This window comes from Archocentrus centrarchus, chromosome 7 (assembly GCF_007364275.1).
Source record: "Archocentrus centrarchus isolate MPI-CPG fArcCen1 chromosome 7, fArcCen1, whole genome shotgun sequence".
In the NCBI taxonomy this organism is placed as follows: domain Eukaryota; kingdom Metazoa; phylum Chordata; class Actinopteri; order Cichliformes; family Cichlidae; genus Archocentrus; species Archocentrus centrarchus.
Window position 1 is genome coordinate 14357482 of NC_044352.1, and position 23098 is coordinate 14380579.

Consider the following 23098-nt stretch of genomic DNA (forward strand, 5'->3'; position numbering starts at 1 on the left):
GTTTCCATGTCACAGTGCCCGCCATTGTTCTGTCTCCTTGAACGTCCATGCCTGTGGTTGGAAGACAAAGCCTGCTGAGCTATGCCCGTCTGCATTGGTGGAAAAACACCCACCCACAGACAGACCCACAGTGTACCTTCGGGGTGGATCGCACATCAGAAAAATGCTTACCTATAGAGAACACATTAACTGTCCTGCAGGGTGCCAGACCGAGCTACACTTCACTAGATGTGTATGTTTAAAAGTTCCAAGGTGAATTTTTACCCTGCATATTACAAGCAGTGACAAATGTGAAATGGGACATGTGGGGAAGGAATATTAAAACCCCAGTGAGAAAAATGGTATTGTCAGTCTGCCAGTCGAAATCAGATAACAGGGGAAAAAATAGAGTTTCTCACCTTGGGGAAGAAGGTGCGCGTGACAAACTGTTTGTACTCCAAAAAGGGGATGCCCTGGCTGCGATTCAGTTCCTTGGTCAGGTCTGTCATGTCTGTCTGGAGTTCTGCAAAGCCTGAAAACCAAAAAGACCCAAATGGGATTTCATCATGGGACTGTTTATACATTTCAGTGTCTTCCTGTTTCTGGCTCTTCAAGCTTCATTTGTTGGTAAGTAAAGTAAGCAAGAAATGTGTTTGCAGGCTAATCCAGTAATCATCTTTTTTTTCCCCCCATCCTGCTTGGAAGACTGGTTGATTTCAGAGGAAGTTATTTTAAAATCACAGAATTGTATCGTTTAATTTCCTCCATCTAGTATCATCTCCTGGTTGAATACTAAATATACCAAATCCTAATCCTCTGATCTTTTCCCCCCTCCGTTCTTTTTCTCCCTGCCAAATTGTGCAGCCCATCACGACACAGAGGCAAATATTTACCAAACGACAATCAGAGCAGCCAAATCCAGTCTGCGGCTTTTATCCAAAACATGTGTACAGATCGAGGTATACATGCAGAAACAGTATCAGCATGTCCAGACACTGACTTGAATCTGCATGGCAATACTGTAGCCACTTTATTGGCTAGCATGTACCAGCAGAGGATAATGTTCACATGTAATGACACGCTGGAGATCTCTTTATAGAAAAGTGCATCCTGTCGCAAGATGAGAGACGTATTTGGGTTACAATGGCTGTTTCTTCAGACTGTGTTTGTGCAGAAAGAACAGAATGCTAGACCGGAGGGATTTAAAACATATTTCATTACACCACCAGGTTATTTATCCTGCTCGCTAAAGCATCCTCTGAATCAGTTCACACTGTCATCTCCAGATTAAAAGCAGCAGGCCTGAATACCAAAACCTCTCCTCTGCCTCACTCTTTGGACAAATACCATGACACTCCCATTTTTGCAACCTGGAATATGTCAATTACCCATCTTTTTTACACCTCCACCCCCCCCTGCTTTTATCACATCTTCTCAGCAAAAGTATCCAGCGCTTTGTACACACTCACCCTGAACTCGGCCAACAAATCTATCTGTGTCCTCTGACTAAATAACCTCTCCTCTCTCCTCCTCTCCCTCCCACGCTTCTGCTTCTCCTCAAGCTTGCGGCCCTCACTCCTACTCCTATCGCTTCCTCCTTCCATTTTTCTTTCTCTATCCGTCCCCCCCATCTCCACACAATAAATCTGGGTCCTCAGACGCAGTGTGGCCTTCATGCTGCTTTGGTCTAATGCCCTAGACACACACACATGCATACACACAACCAAACACAAACACACAAAGGTCTTGCTCCTATAGGGTAGACGCAGCAGAGGCGATGTGGTCACTCAGTGTGTCTGTCTGTGACTGATCATTTGGCAGAGACTATGTTTTATGAGTCACGCTTACTAGGCACAAATCTGTCAACTGTTGTATCTTCCTCGCACTTCAGACTAGAAAACCTCTAAAACAAATATAGTTTTTGCACGCAAGCGCACACAAACACAGATATACACAAACAAGCAAATATATGTGGTCAATGTTTCTGTCTTCACACAAGCTCTTTTTTTTAATCTAAGTGACTTTGATAACAAAGTTTGTACTGCAGTGTGTGTGTGTGTGTGTGTGTGTGTGTGTGTGTGTGTGTGTGTGTGTGTGTGTGTGTGTGTTGTCCTTATAAACACACCTTTACGAATCTCCTCTCTGATCTGGGACTCCATCTCCTCCATTTGGAGCAGCGTTTTCTGCCAGTAGCGTTCTGCCCTTCGGCTCTTCGTGCAGTACACTACAAGAGCTGAGAAAAACACAAAAGAGTGAGAAAAATACAGTGCAACTAATTTACAAAACAACTGCTGTTATCACACACTGTCAACTTCCTGGAAATAATAATAGGGTCAAAATGGGGCTAAGAGATTTAGAATTTCTGGAATTATTTTCATGTTTTTTCAGCTTTTAGGAGCCCGTGCGAATGTTTCTGACTGTGAGAACATGAAATGTAAAAATGATCGACATTTTTCAATGTCTAAATAAAATTTGAGCACACATATTTCAACATTTATGTCACACCCACAAAGTCTGGCAAAAAAGGAAAGGATTTTTTTTTTTAATATCTGAGAACAGATTTATACCAGAAAACTGTGTGAAAATCCACACTAACACCCATTTTCACCCATACACCTGCCCCACAGACACACTCAAAGATTACAGTGCACACACGTATAACCGCACAGACGGTGAAGACAGAGAGACAGAGGAACACTGTGGTCTTTGTGCACCGGATACTAAAGAGGAATGAAGGGGAGGCGCGAGAATGTATGACCCACAAATTCCTTTTATCTATTTCCCATCTGGAGCACCCATTGCTATAACAGGCATACATCCATCATGTTCTGGTAAGCATGTGTACACAACCTACCCACAGTGCACAGCAGCAGTAGCACACAGCACACTACAATGGATACCACGATGGCCAGCTCGCTGCCGCCGAGCTGCACTATGGCAATTGCATGTCGAAAGTTCCCCACTTGCACCTAGAAAGAAAAGGGAAATGACAGATGAAACTGGGTCAAAGTCCTTCAACATCTGCCGCCTCTGCTCTGTTTTGTTTTCTCTTCTTCTCTTTCTTCCTATGGATTGAGCACTTTGACCGTCAACTATATGTATCTCATCATGTCCTATATATATACTTTTGTTTTCTTAGAAGCTTATTTCATATATTGATATGAAACACTAAATTCAAGACAAAGAACTTTCAACTCTTATTTACTGCAAATAAAAATCTACCAAAAAAGCCACCTGTTCTATAATTATCAGACAAGACGTTCATTTTAATATAGCACTTAAATCATCCCATCTCTATCTCACTACTCGAGGAAGTTCATGAAAATGCCCCAGCTGTAAGATCTTTCGAGTGAGCTGCTGGTTAGATGTTGTAACAAGCCAACTCTAGAGCAGTGCAAACATGTTGTAAGCCTAGCAGATGTACTTTGAGTAGTCTGAAGATGAGTAAATGATGTATAAAGCTAATTATAGCAGTCCAAATGAGATAAAGTAAAGGAACTGTCTCAACAGGTTTCATTCTAGCCACTCTTCCTGGATACCTGGCTGGTAAATTAACGGTTGGGGTCAAATTGTGGTCCCTTTTCTTAAATATCCTGGACTACACTGTAAACCGGTAAGGTACTATTTGAGACAAAAGACAAAGATAAAGGCAAAGGGAGACAGAATACACAGGAGTAATGAGCAGTAGATGCATTAAAACTTTTCAGAGTGAAAACGTTTGCAGAACCACAGAAGCAGTTCTTAATGGGAACACAAGTTGCAGCACACATGCACAAGCACATCATTTTTTTTTTTTTAACGGGCACAGGTGCAGATATGCAGAAAAAATTACACACTGTAGATTTTGAAAAATGGTCTCTCGCTGCAATGAACTAGAGGAGTCACCCAGTTCAGTCTAACCCAGATGTGACAAGAAAAGAACTTTCACTTCTGCCTTCTGATTAGTCAGCAGGGTCTCTCTGGTCCCTGCTCACATCATTCCCGCTCCTTCCCCAATCTGAACATATTTCATAAAAAGAGACGGAGATAAAAAAGCCTCCAATCCTCAGACCAAATCCTTCTTACAGTGGTCTTACTCTAACAGAGAGAAGCTGGCTCACTTGGTTCCCTCATTTTCACATTCCCTCTTACTCTTTCTGTTCCAGACATTTATTTACTCAGACCAGCAAGAGAAGGCCTTCTTCCAGAGGTTGCAACAGCCAGGCCTGGTGTAATGGAGGGGAAAATGCCATTGTTCCATGTTCCTGTTTCACTTGGGGTACAAAAACACTGCTTCCCTACATCCACTTCTGCAGCACTTCAGAGCCAAGCACAACACAGGCATGCAAAAATAGATCTTCCACCAAAAGTAAGTGAAGAAACACAAATGGCCATAAGCTATGTGTCAGCCCAACATGTATGCATTTATTCAAATGTGCCAGCACAAAGGAAAATATATTTGCACTCTGTATTTATGCCCCTGTCAAATTCGCGTGCAAATCATCCTCACTGCTCGTGTGCACGCAGCCCACCCATTTGTGTTATGACATCTCATCTGACCCTTGCCCTGACTTTATGTGTTTGCTAATTGCCCGTGTTTATTCTGAGACATCCTGAGAGACAGATGGGGTGGGAGGTTTGCTTGAGCGAGCCACAGGTACACAAGGAGAGAGACAGAGAAGGAAGGAGGGGGAGAGCTTTACTTCTATTTTTGTGTCAAAGTGGGGAAATGCTTATACAGTTCACCTCAACTGCAGCAGAGAGAGACTAACATATGTTTTCTGAGCTATTTCAGCAAACCACTCACAGTTTGGCTCATATTTAAATATAGATGAATGCTTTCCCCCTTAATAGAGCCCTATCAAAACAGACCAGAACAGATATCTACAGATGGGGAAGAGAGATGGGTAGAGGAAAGAGAGGGTCTGGTTTTATCAAGACTGCTCAGGGCTTAGCCATGTCTTGATTAGGGCATTTAATGGAGAATGAACAAACCAGGAAACAAAACAAAGACTCAAGTGAAGAGTGAGATCATTGCTGACTCAGAAGATTTTGGTATCAGTGGGAACAGATAGTGCCTGTGCAATAGATGATAGAGGAACTGTTAAAAGATTAAAGACATGAACAACAATTGGCAAACACACCTCTATTTGTTGTGGCACTGTGGCACAGAATGATGGCTAAACACCCCCAGCTGACTTCATTCATGATGGAATGAAGAGACTACAAACCATTTATAATGCATGTACAGTGGCACACACACAAACACATGACTTACAGAGCACGGATTCAGATTTTTGCAGATAAAATCTCTTTTAGTGAACATCACAGGTGGTACAGATTCTGACTAAATGCTTGGCTTGAATACTGTGTTGGCTGAAACTGGACCAGCCAGTACTATTTTCAACACAAGTCTGGATGTACATTTGTATTTTATTGTGTGTTTTTTTTTTTTTTTTTTACAAGCTTTAATACTTACAGTGACGGGAAGTTCCCGTTCGCTGGAGCTGGACAGTCCCTTGATAGTGCAGTGGAACAGCTGGTCATTATGAAAGGTGATGTTGCAGGGATAGGAGCCAATCATCACTGAGTATTCCTCCGGCATCAACTCCAGACCGCTCGGCACTTTCTGTGCCAGAAACGAATAAAAACAGCCATCAGTAGGTCAGGGGTAAGATAGCAGAGGGGCCTACATCGAACAAGCACAGATAACATTCACAAAGATTTATCCCACACGTACATGCAGACACATAGGCATTTTTATGTGCACGCACAGAAACTGAGCCATGGCAGGCCCGTCACGCAGCTGTCATACAGAGAAAGGCAAGAAACTCATCCACTTTGGGCTAGAGTTCAGCTTGATGCAGCAAACATTCCCGCTCTATCTCTCACATGGCCAGAAAAGTTTCTACAAACAAACCCGGTCATCCTTGTCTGAGCCCAAAATAACATTCTCAGGGCCTTTACAGAAGCCTTTTGAAATAAGATGCACGAACAATGTTTTTCAATCAGGCTAACTCTGTCCTACTTCCATCCAATTCTGGAATTTCACAGCTTAAAGAGAGGCTGGTTTTTCACATGAAGTTTGACTTCACCCACTCATGAGGTGTAGCACTCAGCTTTTTAAAGAAATTAGCACAATATCTTCTGAGGATCTAGAGGAGGCTTTCCAAATTCTTTAAAAAGGATTATTCCATTATTCCTTCTTCTTCTTTTGGCTTCAGGGGTTGCCACAATGGTTTACCTGCCTCCATCTCACCCTATCCCTAACATCTGTCACACCAACCCTCTGCAAGTCCTCCTTCATTACATCCATCCTTCTCTGTGGTCTTCATCTTTTCTTCCTGCCTGGTAGCTTTATATTCAACATCCTTTGTCCAATATATCCTCTATCTTTCTTCTGCATGTGTCCCTCATGGTCCCTCGTTATTTTTATTATTTATTAGTGTCTCTTACATATCCTCAAACTATCTGGGACCCTTAGTCTAAAGTACCCCTTTTAATGTGTATAGCATCAAGCCTGGTTGCCTGTTCAAGGGTCAGACAGTGCAGTACCTCAGTGGTTAGTACTGTTACTTCAGGTTCAAACCAGGGTGGGGTTCTTTAGCGGGTTCTCTCTGTGATCTGGTTTTTCCCCACCATCAGAAACATACTGGGTCAATGCCGCCTATATTGGCCCAGAACATTAGCACAAAAGAGAGTCTTAATTTCAAGAGTTTTACTTATTGGTTAATTAAGGTTTAATAAATACTGTATAAAAGTATCAATATACAAAATTTCTATACCATTATATAGTTTGTCTATTCAGGAACATAGAAACTTTGGTACAAAAAGACCTGGCAAGAAACATAAAGGGACAGATGATCAAACAGGCTGTAAACAGTCGTAGCTACGTTACCTCAAGCACTTTACTGGAAGGTAGAAATCCAACCAGGAAGTCTGTAAACTTGCCACAGAGAGTTCGACTGTGAAACAACAGTTCATTCATCTCTATACACTAATTAAGGTTCGTGTATGACTCTGTGTTTTTTCTTCTTTTTATTTTTTTTACAGTGTCCCAGTCTTCTCTGTAATTAATTTGTTATGTACGGTGTTATTATTACTAATCAGAATAATGGGCAGACCTGCAAACACATGAGCCTTTTTGTATGAAATGGCAATTTCCCTTGAATTTAAGAATGACAAATGAGGAAGTATGTCTGTGTTTATCCCTAGTGCGCTTCCTTGTTTTGATTACACCCTTAGGACACTGTCCTGTCCCCACTGCAGGATGCAGCCCCCTGAGTCTCTGTCAACAAATGCTTCCTTAAACAGATGCAATATACACACATCATACACAAATACAAAAAGCATGCAGCTATCACGCCAATATGTTTGAGCATATTCTAAGAAATAGATTTTATAACCTCAATATGCATAAGATTTTCACACAGAAACTAATAGAAAAGACCAAAACAATGGATTCTACAGGCCGAAACAGGATGAAGGATAACAAAACCCACCCACATTCCAGCTCAGGTTCTTAATATAGGCTGGCTGGCTAACAAGCTCCCTATTAAACAAACACATTTCTCTTCAGCCTCTCTCCCCCTTTCAGGTCCACCACAAGTGGAATCCACCTTCCTAAATAAAACAGGAAACCGCAAATGAGTCGGCCATGTAGACAGGCTGATCCTGGTACACACGGACGCACAAAAAAGAGGAAGCTGCACCATGTTCAAGCTTTCCTGTCTGTGCTTTTAGTATGTGCATTTTTTTTTTTAACTGTGTCACAGCCAGCAACCCTCTAGGGTGATGAATTCATGCAGACAAGTGCTTAAATCAGCCAGAATGTAGAACATGGGACCTCCAACTAAACAAAGCACCCGCCTCCCCCTTAGACCTGCAACATTAGAAGTCAACACATTACAGAGGACGGAGGCTTTGAAGTGTTTTATGTGCCTCTGGTTTATGTGAATATGAATAAAGAAACAGTCAGCTCTGTCAGTGGGTACATTCAGGTTTACAACAGTGATGCTTTTGAAACCACAAAACAAACCAAGGAACCGACGTGCTAGAAGTCTGGGCATCATTTAGTAGATCAACGCAAAAGTAAAGCATGAATGTGATTCAGCAGTGTCACTCACATTGATGATGAGCGTCAGTGGCTCCCCTGAATGGTGTTTAATCAGCTTCTCCTTGTTGGCAGTGAAAAACTGAGGATCCTCCACATATTCCAAGAGGAAGTGACCTATATGAGGGTCCTCCTCTTCTTCCTCATCGGTATCAGAGGAGGAACGCCTGTCATCCTTGTAGAGGACTCCATTCAGAAAAAACTGCACTGGGGTCTGATGGGACTGGCTGGACGATGGAGAGCGGCAGATAATCATGGAAGACGTGATCACTTCACACTGCTGTCGAAGGACCTGAGAAGACTACAATGATTGCATGTTCAGAGACAGGACTTTCTTTGAACTAATAATCTATTTTTTTTAAAAAATGTTTTCACTCTGCACATTTATGAATAAATCACATGGAAAAACAGTTATTTTGTTCTAATGAATCACAAATTCCCACACATCTGACTATCTGACTGAAAGAGTCTTATCAAGCAAAAAAAAATTGGAAATAATTAGCATACTAACCAAATCTGCAGTTTCCAGCACCTGCATGGTGACAGTCTGCACCAGATCAAAACCCCGGCCTGTCACTGTGATGAACCTGCCACCACTGCAACACACACAACACAGTCTCAGCTGCACATCTCAGCTGCTACAAAAAAATGTGTCAAATTCATACTGACATGCAAATACTTTGGGACATTGCTCAAACATGAGAGAGAAACAGGACAAGATAACAAAGCACACCAGTTTGAATGCACTGAAAAACCTCAGATGTAATCAAAGACATGCCACTGCCCTGTCACACTCAAGCTGTGCAATTTAGAGCACAATAGGAAGAAGGCACAGAGGACAATATTACAGTAATGACTGGGAATGTGAGGGGAACTCCAAAGTATTCCATCTGGAGAGTTTTAATCCTTATGATGTGTGTGGCAGTATACCTACCTGAGGAAGCTCTTTTGGGGGTGGATCGAGCTGATAGTGGGGTTCTTCTCATAGGTGTATGTGGTGCTAAGCTCTGCACCCTGACAGGAATTGTCCTCAAACTCCACACACACTGTCACTGGGTCAGTGTGTGCCTGCGAAGCTGGAGGCATGATGCATTCAATTGTTTGATCTGTTTTCCTAAAAAAAGACAAAGAAAGAAAGAAAAGAAAAAATAGGTAAACGTTGTAACTGCACAACTTGCAATGTCTACAGCAGTTTCATCCCTAAAGATGGTTCCAGTTCCAGTTGAAGTTATGTTTACTGCAGCTTGGCAGACCTACACAGAAGTCAACTATTTTGGAAAGCATTACGGATACAGGTAAAGGTGCTGAATCTTGTGCAGGCTTCAGAAAGCCATCCAGCCTGAATACTTAATTACTGTGCACCTGCATTTGGTATCAGCCATATGAAAGAGCGCTATTAATATGGGCAAAGCAAAGAAAGCTATTTAAATCCTTTGTAGTTTAATGGTAAGTATTCAAAGTCACAGAGACTTTGGAGCCACTTGAAATTTGACCTGCTTAACATAAGTTGCAGAACCTGCTTAAGAAAAGTTGTACTCACTTCGTGATGTCGCATTCCAGTGTGTTGTTGACCTTTACTTTAACCTGGGAGCCAATGTCCAGGTGTTCCCCACTGATGGTCACTCTGGTTCCTCCAGTGCGAGAGCCCCTCCCTGGCTCCATGGACAGCAGTTTTGGGAACTGCATGCAGAGGAGAGATACAGCAAATTACTAACAAGACATCAGATTTATCAGTAGAAATCTGACAGCTTCTGTCACTGGAAAAGACAGGCTTAGTAAAAACTGTGTTTGTGCTCTATGATGCCTTTCTTGACAACAAATAAAATCTTTCCTTATCCTTTGAGGTTTAAATATCACGTCTTTACAGATGGGATGAGACAGCTGCTGACTATAACAATAAATTAGTGAGGAAAACTGTGAAGACAGCCCACGCTGCAGTATGTTAAAGTGCTGCTGAAGCCAACAGGCATTTAGGCCCAAGTAGCAGGACAGCTGTACTGTGGGTAAAAAGCAATAATGTTCATGCACACATAATCATACATACACAAGAGCACCTACACACAAATAAAAAGCCTCCTTGGGCAAAGATGAATATCCCTGTCCAGCTCTGCAGCTACCAGCATCAGCATTCCTGCTCTTTTCAAACTTTCTATCCCTGCCATGAACCTCGCCTCCAGGGAAACCTCTTATCCTCACTGACAGGATTCACTTCCTCAGTGCACAGGGATGGAGCAGACCTATTGTGCGTTTTTGTTTAGGGGGGGGAGCGTAAGGAGGCAGATGTTTCCGTCAAGAGGTTTGAGGAAGGAGATGCAGTAAAGGCATATATCCTGTCTCCAAAACTGCTTCCCCTTTCTCTCACATCTTCTCCTCAAAAGCCTGCAGTAAAATACCCCCTGACACTGACCAGCTCAAAGATGCATAAGGAAGCTCGGGGAGGAGTTCCCACAACAGTCCTTGTTATGTTTGATGTTCTAGAGTTTCTTCATACATACGTATCAAGAAGGGTTTCAAGACTGGAATGAGTTCTCTGTGGGATGACTCACGGGCAGCGCTGCACTGAGACGCTACAGAAATGACAGGCCGTTCCAGCACTGAATTATAAACAAACAAAAAAAAAAAAAAACTCTTTGTCTATAAACAAAGAGAAACAAATGACTTACATGGGTATTTCCACTGAGTGAATACTCTTAAGAGTCTGAGAGACTGTGTGGGTTGAGGTCAATTAACACAATGCTGGCCAGCTCGCCTCGTCCGGTGATGAATTCAGAGCAAAGGGACATTCCAACAATCACCATATTTGTTTTTTCTGGCATTCAATGCTGAACGACAATGGTGGTTTGCTTACAGCTCATATGGATGTTTGAAGATTCCCACACACTAGCATTCCTCTGAATCATAAAACGCATCTGTTAACACTTAACTGACACACATGGGGAGGCTTTCCCAGTGGGGAATGAGCAAAAAAGAGCATAGATGAAAAATGTGGAGGAAGAGACAGATAGAACAGAAAGCAAAAACCAGCAGGAGGGTGGATGTCTGGAGAATACTCACTAAATATGAGAAGCTCTCCTTTGACTTCCCCATCCCACTCTGCGCCACATCCACTTGGACAATATCGGTCCTGTTATCTGCAGCCCTCCCAGTGACACACACCAGCCTGGGGACAACACACCACAATAGAGGATCAGTTAATAAAAGAGAACAATATGAATAACAAGCAAAAAAAAAAAAAATGACGAACACAATTTTAAATCAATAAACTAATTTAAAAAAAGAAGTTGCTCAACTCAAATTGCAAGTGAGGGAAACCAATATAAAAATGAGAAAGGAGATCTTGATCTGCTAAACAAAGACACATAATTAATCTTGGAGAATGGTGTTATGAACTAATTCATCAATGCCGATTGCATTTACATATGGAATCCAATAAAGCCCTGAGATACCAGATATTAGGAGAAGTAAAGTTCAAAGCTCCTCAGACCAGATGTGTCTAAGCACAGAGGAGATTAAGAAGCTGCTGTAGCGTGTACTCTTGCCTCTTGGCTGTGATTAAACCCTGTGCCATCGGTGCTCGCTCTACTGGGACGTCTCATATTAATGACACAGTGGTGTACCGAGGCACAGAGACCTACTGTTCTGGGACCTCACAGGGATAAATACACCAAGGGGGGAACACAACCTTTATCGCCTCACATGATCTCCTTCCAGCTTGACACCCTGTCGGTTTATTTAGTCAGGTGCCTGCTGCTACAGTGGTTATGAATTCTCAGCTAGTGATTGGATGATTGACAGAGGAGTCCCAGGGAATTTACATAAGTGGAGGAGCTGCGCTTCACGTAGGAGGACCTGGCAGAACATACGATAAGATGTGGCTAGGCTGGGTGGGTCTAGGCTTGACTGAGGTCAAGCTGTCAGGGCTTTCTAAATATCAGGCCTTATCCAAGTGAAATGTATTCTGTTTTCATCTAATTTAAGCCCAAACCCTCAGCAGCATTTAATAACCCTAATTAAAACATGATTTATTTTTTTTCATATGATGAAAAGATGTTAAAAGGAAACTAAAATAACCTGCAGTACCAGCCATCTGTTGATAGCAGGGTCTGCATTCCTGCTCATTAATTACAGAAGCATCAGGTAAAGAATGCCATTATACTCAAATTACACTCCTGTCATTTATGTGGCATGAGGGCAGACATGCACCTGTTTGAGAAAAATGCATCGCTTCACATGCTCTAATTTAGAGAAGAAAGAAAAACAAGGACAAACAAAATGAAACATGACTATTCACAGGATCAAGCCTGAGGGAAATAAGAGAAATTGGAGTCTGAATCAGCCTGAACTTGCAGGGTAGCTTCAGGCTGGGAACTAAACTGTTATCAAAACAATACATCATATTATATGATGTTTGCTATCGAACCATAATGTTGAGGATAATTCTGTGCAGCAAAGACACAAAGTCATTATTTCCTGTGGAGTACAAGACAAAGGGCCTTCTCAGCAGATAGAAGCTCTGATGAAGTCAGCCCGCAGCATTTAAACTCAAACTAGGTGTGTCTCATGGTTTAAGGAAAGAACCACATAAGCCAAAGTATTAAAGTATGATGGACACCCATGAAGAGAAAACGTGACCTGGAAATATTTGATGCAGCATGTCAGAAAACATAATGACATAATGAAAAATGTCACCACATGTCCAAGCTTATTTTTTTATTGCAGTCAAATCTATAATATAAGCACTAAATATTCTTCTTTCGGCTACGCCCTTTAGTGGTCACCACAGCACATCATCTGCCTCCATCTTACTCGATCCCTAGCATCCCTCTGTGCATCCTTCTTCACTACATCCATATATCTTCTTTGTGGTCTTCCTCTTTTCATCCTGCCTGGAAACTCCATCTTCAACATCCTTTCTCCAATATATCCTCTTTCGCTCCTCTGCACATGTCCAAACCATCTCAGCCTTGCTTCTCTAACTTTGTCTCCAAATCGCTCAACCTGAGCCATCCCTCTGATATACTCATTTCTAATCCTGTCCATCCTGGTCACTTCCAAAGAAAATCTTAACATCTTCAGCTCAGCCTTCTGTTTTTTTTGTTTTGTTTTTTTGTTTTTGTTTTTTTGCCAGCGCCACTGTCTCAGAACCATGCATATTAGCAGGTCTCACTACCATCTTCCCTTTCACTCTTGCTACTATCCTTCTGTCACAAATCCCTCCTGACACTCATTTCCACCCACTTCACCCTGCACTCTCTTCTTCACCTCTCTTGTGCACTGTCCATTGCTTTGGATCCTCTCACTAAATATACTATATAATATATTCACTGTACGCTGATAAAACACTGTAAAACCACCCCCACAAAAGCTTCACATTAGAGAAGCTAGAGTCAAAAAAGGGTTGCCGTTTTTGCTTACAAAAAAATTACTTAAACAATTAAACAAATTATCAAAACAGATGTTGAATAATTTCCTGTTGATTGACTATGAAGCTCCACTCGAAGAATAACAATAACTTCTCATGGCATAATTAAATTTCCACCAATTAACTCAGATGAATTATTTTTAATCTTCTGCTAAATTACACTCTTGCCAGTTATGAGACAATTAACTTCTTAGTACTACTGTGGCAGCAGTGACAATACTTGCTATATATCCAGTTGTGCTAAGTCAAACAGCACAAAAGAAAACTATGCAGCCTCCCGCATGCACAATACATGTTGTAACACTCCCATGTTTAATTTTTAGATATGTACTAACGTGTCCAGTGTGCCAACGATATGCAATCAGATATAAAAACACAGAAGTAGACTTTTGCAAGATATGCAGATATTGTGGTGTGTGCATGAGGGTGTGTGCTGAGCTTGATGTTGATGCGGTGTGATCCCAGTCAAAGGACAGGCAAACTCCCTGCAGGAGCACACAGAGCCTGAGCTGACTCCTGCTCCACATTCCAGCATTTCCCCACTGTGGAGATATTACAGTTTGGAGGGAAGCATTTGGTCTAGTACTGAGATGTCTCTAATCATTTCCCTCGAGTGGCTGCAGAATCGTCAACAATTAAGTCTGTATGTGTCTGGATACAAGTGTTTTCTGGGCCCAAGCTAAATGGACATAGTGAAGGCCACTCAAGGCTCGGATGAAAATGATGAAAACGGAGGGCAGCATGGAGGATCTGGGCCAAACATCAAGTGAAGCACTCCAGTAAATGAGGTGTGCTTAGACTGACTGTGCCATTAATTAACATGTTGACACTGGGTGAAAAGAGCATAGCCTCTCCAGTGCTGCACATTTTCCTTTTGGCACACAGATGTGAACTTTCACCTTTCAACAAACGGGCAGACACCTGTCTCAACAGTCATGGTAAATGAGGTCACATGGACAGGTGTGTGCATGCTGATGAGTGTGTATAGAAAGAGCCATACTGATGGCTGGCCAGGTCTTATGAATGAGGATATTCGAAGCAGACCTTGTTGCTTCAGGGGTGTGGTATGAATAGCTTTACATTCTGCCTCAAAATTAAGTTGTGAAGATGATAAAATAGGATCAAATCTAATCAATCACCCGAGGTCCCCACAGGGATAGAAGTTGAAAAATGTTTCTCATGTGTGTGTGTGTGTGTGTGTGTGTGTGTGTGAGATTCAAATGTGCTGACACTGTCAGCCACACTGATGTGTTATGATTTGTCAGTGCCACTTCCAGCAATGAGGATGTGCTGTCACAACAACCAGCCCTGGGAGCCAATGAGGAATGACAACACGGGATGAGCTCACCCTGGAGTGAAATGTGATTCGTTGTTTTCTAGATGTGCGGTTTGGGGGAATGTGTCAGGCAGTTGGAGTGACAGGTAAGACCCGCAGGTCACCCTAGAACTGGTCTTAATACAATGATTGGCTTCACTGGAGCAAGACCAGATAAACAGTTCCATTCAAGGAACATTAGAGATACTGAATGAAAGTTTGGATGTAATTGTAGAGTTACTGACTTTCACTGAGTTCTGCTAGAGTCGGAGTCGGGCTCCTTCTGTCTCCATGGTGACAATGTGATGGTCCCTGAGCTATGGAGGGGTGGTGATCGAACCGTTTAAAAATGAGAAGTGTGCTGCATAATAATATTTGTGAAAATTAGCCTCATGAATACATGAAAACTGAAGCACACATGGACAGTTGGTATTTTAATTTCATGACTGGTGGACCTGTATGAGGCAGATGTGATCTGTGATGGTGATTAACAAAGAGGGAGTTTAGTAACTGGCCCCTCTTGGGTTGTGTTTAAATAAAAGTTGGTCAAGTACAAACCGAAAAGTATGGATTTCCTCTGCTGCCTTTGATGATCTATTTCAGTTTCTTTCCCTTGAAGCAAATAATAGACTATTTTCCACCTTACATCCTAGATGCGTGATCTAGGGTTATCTGGCCTGGGATCAAAAGCTTTCACTTTGCTTTCCTGTCACGTATTTGGCATGTATATGGTGAATGGGCCTTGAACACGATTTCATATATTGCAGCTAATCTGCGGGTGTCCAGAATAAAAAAAAAAAAAAAAAAAAAAAAAAAAGCAGAACACAAGATAAAAATATTTTCAGTGTATCTTTCTTTTTTTCTGTACTGTGGAAAATTCTTGAGTCAACCCTCATTTCTTTACATTTTGCTTTCAAAGAGGCAGGCTTTCAAATAATTTTTAAAGTGGACTTGAGCAATAGTTCTTCAGGCTTTCTAGGTCTTTTTTTTTTAACATTGGCTGCTTTTTCACTCATTTTCAGTCCAGTCCAGTCATTGACCATTTTCAGAGGAATGTTTTTTTGTTTGTAGTCACTTTTTTAAGCCACTTAACACTTGTCTATGTATAATTCATGCATAAAAAGGCACCTAACTCAATGTAATGTCTACATATAATAGACAACTTAGCAAAGAACCAATTTTAAATTGTATCTCTAGGCACTCAAACATAACACAGTTTGACAGGCATAAAATAATATTTTTGTACCAACAAGATGATTCCCAAAGACCCATTAGACAGAAAACTTGGAAAAAATTTGAGGAAACTGGACAAGTGGAGGACAAAAGAAGAAGTGGCAAATCTAAAAAAAAAAAAAAAAAAAACTATCTACAGCTGGTGGACAGTATTTGAAAGCCATGTCCTTAAGAAATAGAAAAATAATCCAGCAAAGACCTGAGACATACATCTGGCCCTTCAGTTGATCCATCTACTGTTTGTTGAAACTTCATCACAAATGGTCTCTGTGGTCGGCCAAGTTGGCTGGCTGTCTAAAAGCCATTTTTAAAGAAGGGAAAAAGGGAGAAAAGGCTGAGGTATGCCAAATTACACAAGAAATGGACTGAAAATCAGTGGCAACAGGTCTGATGGAGTGATGAATCCAAATTTGAAATTTGAAGCCTATCCTGGCTGACACAGGGTGAGAGGCAGGGTGCACCCTGGCCAATTTATCACAGGGACAGACAACCAGTCACACCTACTGTCAATTTAAAATTGCCAATTAACTTAACATGCAACTCGTTAGACTGTGGCGGAAACTGCAGTACCTGGAAAGAACCCACATAGGCACAGAGAGAAAGTGGAAACTACACACATAAATGCAGCAGTCTAGTCAATCCCAGGGCCAACACAGAGACTGGAGATGTGCAGTCTTTGGACTGGAGATGTACTAAGGATTTAATTTCTAATCAGACATTTGCATTCTTACATGCACTTACAGCAGGTAACTTCTAAAAAAGTTTGTGGTTGCAGGGGAAGTGTGAAAATGTCTTATGTTTAAATGAGTTGTTTAGCTTTAAATATACTTAAATATACTTTATACAAATTTGGTAATAGTTACCTAAATTACCTAAATAGTCACCCATTTGCTCCTTTCTCATGCTTTTTTCCAGCTGATAAGGCATTCCGGTGTAATAGAGGTAGCTTCCACCATCCAATAAAAATAGGCAGCTCTGACTGGATGATCTGATTCAAGGGTGTTTTAGCACACACAGTGTTCATGTCTGAGATGTACATGTCAGCAGTCTTTCAGTAACGATGAGAAATCTTTCCATCACTTGATCTCTGTGTGTGTCTATTTCAGCCTACCATCCACCTGAACACTCACCTGCCTGAAATCCTATTAGGTTACCATGACAACACCATGACGGCAGGTAATTGTCAGCTATCATCTCACAAGTTCTGGCAGCAACAATGCTGCATATTTCATCAGGGTTTAAAAATATAAATCTAAGCTGATGTGTAGGACAAGGACTTCCGTTTTGTTATTTCAACAGTGGAGAGAAATGTAAAATGTAGGCAAATATGTAAAAGATACTAGAAATCACAGGACAAACTGCTATACTTAAGCATATACCCAGGGAGAGGCTGGCATATGCTGCAAATGTGTGAATCATTATTCAGTTATATGTTGTAGAACTTACTCTGTGGAGACAATGTATTGCGCAGGCAGCAGAGTACACTGCACATCTCCTATAAAGACCTTCACTGCTTCAGCCCTCCTTCCCAGATTCCTGCCCTGAACTGTCAGCAGGGTGCCTCCTTCCACTGGACCCCTCAGGGGGGAGATCTGACAAAGACAAAGTCAAATAAGGAACAAAGAGGGAGAAAAAGGCAGTGAAATTGGACAATAAATTAGAGCTCATAAGTAGATTACCGTCCTAAAAACACTCCACTAACGATGGGGGATAATGAATATGACAAAGAATTAAGAGAATAGAGGGGCAGTCTCTGATGCTGACATGGAGTGTGGCACACACAGAGATAAGGGCCCCTGTAAGTGTTCTTCTGCTGAAGAATGAGATCTAATTGAATAGACACACACTTTAGGTATACACACACACACAAAGCAGACTCTTAACTGCGGTAGTCTGAGACTCTTCAGCCTCTAATCCTCTACAGCACATGCAAATAAAGAGCAGACTAAGAGCCCCCTTCACATCCCACAAGAGACAGAGAGAGTGAGAAAGTGAGGGCTGAAGAGCCGAGGTGTAGAGCACAGCAGAAAGGTGGATGAGTGGGGAGGCAATTTAGGGGACTGATTGTCAAGAGGAAAGTGAATGCTGATGGTGGTAGTGAGAGAGCAAAGCCTCAACAGGGGAATTAATGCACAGCACTATTCCCTTTCATCTGTTTTCCTGTGTCTGCTCTGTCAAATTCCTTAGTCCCATTTCTGCTGTTGTTCAGAGGCATACTCTCACGCATCATTTCAGCCCGCGCTTTTGGTCTCTTAACTTTCCATTCTGGAGCCATGGAAAGAAAGGAAGAGGACAGTCACCTCTCCAGTCGCCATGAAAGCTCAACTTTTACAGATAGCATCTCCAACGCCCCAGACAGAAGCAATCTACCATCATCTTGCCACTGTAGCATAGCTATCCCAGCAGTGTGCGTGCTTTTCTGGATGCCCCCGTGGCTGAGCCGAGGTCACAGTGACCCCTCTGTGTTATTAGCCTGGCTCCGGCTCTATCAGAAACTGAGCTGAAGAATGAAAACAGCACTTCTGTTTGGTCTAGGTGAGAGGACAAGGCTCGGCTCTGCATTCAAATAATTTGAAACCCACGAGACTGACAGCGCAGATAAATAAACTATATATTTCCCAGCTAAAATGGAAGGCAGCTGAGAAAAGAATGAATGTACTACTTTTATTATGGTGTGAAAACAAACTGTTGGAAACCAACCCATTACTTACTGTATTTCTGTGAGATTTACACTGCAGGAAATGATGCAAATGTTTTTGCGGTCATATTAAGGTTTTGGACGTTAAGTGCGGCCACCCTGTGTCTACTTACACCGAATACATATACTTCTTCTAGCAAAAACATTACAGCCTTTCACACACATGTAACGTACAAGCAGCATATAAATGCATGTGTGTTCAGTTGTGCACGCACACTGCAGTATGTCAGACAAACACAAAAAAGCAGCCAGCAATATGCAGTTATTTATTATCACTATGCATCGTATAGCACATAGTGTGTCCCCGCGGTGCCATTGAGACCTGACAGCAACATCAGCTTGCATGCTGTTCATTTACACCTCTTACAAGTCTGTGAGTCCTGATTTACAGCACAAACTCTGCCAGGCCTCCAGGGAGATCACAGGGTGTGAATGTGCCTCAGCAAAAAGCTCTAGATGGAAAGCTGGAGCTTTTAAACAAAATTACTCCACATTCTTGTACTCAAATTAAACATGCTCTAAATGTACATGCATGTATATAAGCTGGCACCAAATAAACTACCTACCTAATAAAATCCATATGCTTTCTTTTTAGGTTTTTTTTTTTTCCGGGGGGGGGGGGGGGGGGGGGGGGGTTGTTTTGAGGTCAGAGCTTTCATCTTCCTCTCCTCACTTCACTTCCTCTGCATCACACTAATCAAGGAGGACATGAGGACAAAAACAGGAAAAAGCTTCTCACTATACTGTACCCTTCTCCACCCTGTCTTTGTCCAACTAGCTCTCCATCCTCTCTCCCAAACCATTTAGGTCTCACCCAGGTCCTTCTGTTCCTTTTCTTTTCATGTTGTGAATGAACGATGTTTTTCAGTTCCTGTTCTGGACACCACAGTGCCTCCAATCAATGGATTTTAAAAAAAAAAACACTGGACTAGTCTACATATAACATGAAAATAAAGGGCCCATGGAGATAATAAATGTCTCCATTGTCTTACGTCAATGAATTGAATAGAGTGCATTTTTCACAATTAGGTGCTAAGTGTCAAAGTTTAGGGAATAATGAAATCCTCCTCTGTATTATTGATATTTCAGTGTGAGTACCTTGTGACAGAGATTGTACGTGACAAAGCCAGAGCAATGAAAAACACATTTCATTATCTTAGCAGCAATGTCGCAAGAACTATATAACAAAGAGCTGCTGCAGTCTGAGTGTGTTTGAATGTTTGGGGAGAGTAGAGTTTTTTTTTTCTGTAAGCTGGAGGACTAGGGCTCTAACCCCTGTGGATTCTCTGGGAAAACACGGCTGCCAAAGCATTGCATCACTCACCCCACCGAACCAGTATCCTCTCTGCAGCCCGCTCTCCTGAGAGAGCCAGTAGGAGTGTGTATGTGTATGTGTGAGAGAGAGAGAGAGACAGGGAGTATTGCAACAATAGTCTACCCACACATACTGAATCTCAGCCCAGCTAACTTCAGTCATGTAAGAAGTCCACATAAGTTAGACTCTCGCAGAGCATCCTGTTAGTCACAGTATGCTGACAGCTACAAAGAACGAAGGATAATCGTGAATGCTTCAATATGGCCTATTTGTGTGACAGATTGTGGGCTTATGTGTGTGTATGTGAGAGAGTGTGTGTGTGTGCGCCTGCTTTGTTCTGCTTGCCGACCAGGTTTTATCTACAGGAAGTTCAGGCCGACTGAGTCTCATGTGAGCCATGCTTCCCATGACCGCCTACCAAAGCTGTGCTGATATAATGCTTGGTAGCGGCAGAAAAAGCTTGGAGGATGACTCTGAATAGGCTCCCATTACAGTTGGAAAAACAAATGAATACGATCATGCAAATGAGCTCCGCAAACCCTGGCAGTAATCACGATGACGTGACTGCAGTCAGATCCTGTGTAAGATAAATACTCCTTAATTCCTTTTAGCAGTGCAGTTTTTTGTCTTGTTGTGGTTGAAAATCTGTAATCCCTCATGGTTCTGATTTGTTTTCCTTTTAGTCTTTGTGGTTTTATACATAAAGGGTCCTACACATACAGCTTTCATACCCCAGTCCACATAGTTTACTCATAAACTACAGTTACATAGTGCAGAAGGTGTTCCCATGCCATCCTGAGTCACTTGCAGATTGACTCCGTTGGGTCTCCCGGGGTCTGTGGCTAAGTGATTTTTAGTGTTATTACTGAATGAGCTGCTTTAATAAGGCTCAGACAATACCTTTAGCAGCTGATCATGGGCAGACAGGCAATGGGGGTGCCACACCATGTGAGTGACCTCATGATTTACCATTTTATGGCCTAAATACCATAGAAGGTGAGGGCTGTAGGAGGATGAATGCGAGCATTTGTAGCCCAAAGTCATGCATGTTTAACCCCTGATCTTACCTCATGGATCTCAGGATTAGGACACTGATCCCTTATTGGCTGACATTCATTCCTCAGTTTGCAGACGCTCTCACACCAGCCACAGAGGTGCCCCTGAGCCTCCCGGCCCCAGCACTGGGAACAGTCCGAGCTACCCACTCCACAGTTGTACACTTCCACTAGATGAAGGTGGTAGATAAGAGGGGAGACATAGAGGCAATTACTACTGTAAGAAAACATTACTGAACTCTGTTTGCTTTGACTCGTCAAGTTAATGTACACTCCTCAAGGTATTTTCTTTTAAAGCTTTTATGAAGCCATGAGCTGCATGCTCTAAATAAATAGCATAAGGAGTTGGAGGATGATATATTCGTGGCTATAAAAATAAACCAGTAAAAAAGGAGAGAAAGCTGGAGGAGTGGAGGAGAACAAAGCCAGGGAAAACAGATGATTATGTTCATGTTCCGGAGTGCCTCCCAGTGAGAACTCCCATTTGTATCCCTGCATGTGCATCTGTGCAACTAACTGTGTGCATATTGCAGTGCGTGCACGCCTGTATGTTTGTGATATAGTGTGTCATTTTAAAATTTGATGACTCTGCATGTTCAGAAAGCGACCGTCTTGTCTGTTAACAGCACAGAGTGTCTGGCAGTGGCCCAGGGCTGTTGTTCACATGGTAGACACATGGATCGCGAACAGCACATCTGGGACTGGGATAGGCAAAGAGTGGCTTGTAGCTGAGCTATAGACAACATGCCAAGGTCAACAACATACGTCAGTTTTCATCATCTCACTGTTGTCATGGAGCTCAAACTGTATTTGCAACAATACATGCAGACATTGCTTGAGAGAGGCATTGATAACACCTTAAATTGCAGCTTGCTATGTCCTCCAATCATTATGTGTAATTAGATGTTAGCTGGATATAACATCATGGTAAATTACTGGTTGTTGGCAAATTATGTGTAATACACAAACTGCTGTTATTACAAGCAAAAGGTAGTCGCACACTGTCCCTGTAAGTGAATCTTTATTTTTCTACAGATTTAATAAAACCCATCAATCTCATCAGAACACATCTGGGCACAGGTGAAATGCATTCTGGGAGCAACAGTGGCACATCTTTTTTTCTTGCAAGTGGCAGTGTTCTAATTACACTGCAAATACATGAGAGGTGAGCAAACAAATGTAATGGAGCAGAGAGCTGTGTTTTCATCTACTCCTTTCTTCTTTTTTTTTTTTGCATGTCTACATAATTATGGGTTTTATATCTTACCTTTCATGGGCTGAGGGCTGTCAATGAATACATCCTCCCTGTGTCCAATAAAGTTTCCTCGCCTCCTCAGGTTGAGGTGGTAAATCTGACTCCTCTGATTAGTGGAAAGCTAAATATACAAAGCAGAAGGTGCCATCAGTGAAACGGGTATGTCCTCAGTGTTCTCATGTCTTTATTGTGTGTAATTTTGCTTCCACTTGCAGATGCTCTAGATAATCACGGGTTTGTAGCCAACTCTCAAATGAGGGTTTAAAATAATTACATCAAAAACAAGTTACAAATAAGCCTTAAACCTAACAATAATGAACACACTGAACCAGTAAATACACAGTAGATGCACTGGCGCTTAAAGTATGTTTTGTCAGACTTGGCAAACTCACTCACTAGTCATTTCTGGTAGGTCATCGCCTGTACTTACCGTCACTCCACTACACTTGACAGTCGTGCTGTTCAGCCATGTGGCCTCATATCGCTGCTCTGTTCCAAAGTCACACTCCAGCTTCTCATTCTGTTATGCAAAAACACTCACTTTAAAATGTAAAATGTAAAGCTTTTCAACAACAGCAGAGGAAAAAAAAAACAAAAACCTAATAGCATGCTGTTCTCACTGTCTCAATCACTGTCATTGACAAGTCAGAAAGAGAACCAGGACACTAAAATAACCCACAATAATTTTCCCTGCCAGGAAAAATATGTTCCATTCAAATTTCATATTCATAAAC

General features: G+C 42.0%; 1 protein-coding gene across 1 annotated transcript in view; it reads right to left on the reverse strand.

Annotated features, from left to right (window-relative positions):
* The window catches only part of plxnd1 (plexin D1), a 71983-nt gene that overhangs the window by 15237 nt on the left and 33648 nt on the right, over positions 1-23098 (reverse strand). The window contains exons 10-22 of the mRNA XM_030732773.1: positions 22795-22884; positions 22377-22485; positions 21122-21279; positions 17488-17633; positions 11126-11231; positions 9612-9751; positions 9006-9185; positions 8583-8667; positions 8085-8372; positions 5438-5587; positions 2834-2948; positions 2105-2212; positions 399-511 (exon numbers count right to left, since the gene is read on the reverse strand). Coding sequence (XP_030588633.1) covers positions 399-511; positions 2105-2212; positions 2834-2948; positions 5438-5587; positions 8085-8372; positions 8583-8667; positions 9006-9185; positions 9612-9751; positions 11126-11231; positions 17488-17633; positions 21122-21279; positions 22377-22485; positions 22795-22884 — 1788 coding nt within the window. The remainder of the gene's footprint in view (positions 1-398; positions 512-2104; positions 2213-2833; positions 2949-5437; positions 5588-8084; positions 8373-8582; positions 8668-9005; positions 9186-9611; positions 9752-11125; positions 11232-17487; positions 17634-21121; positions 21280-22376; positions 22486-22794; positions 22885-23098) is intronic.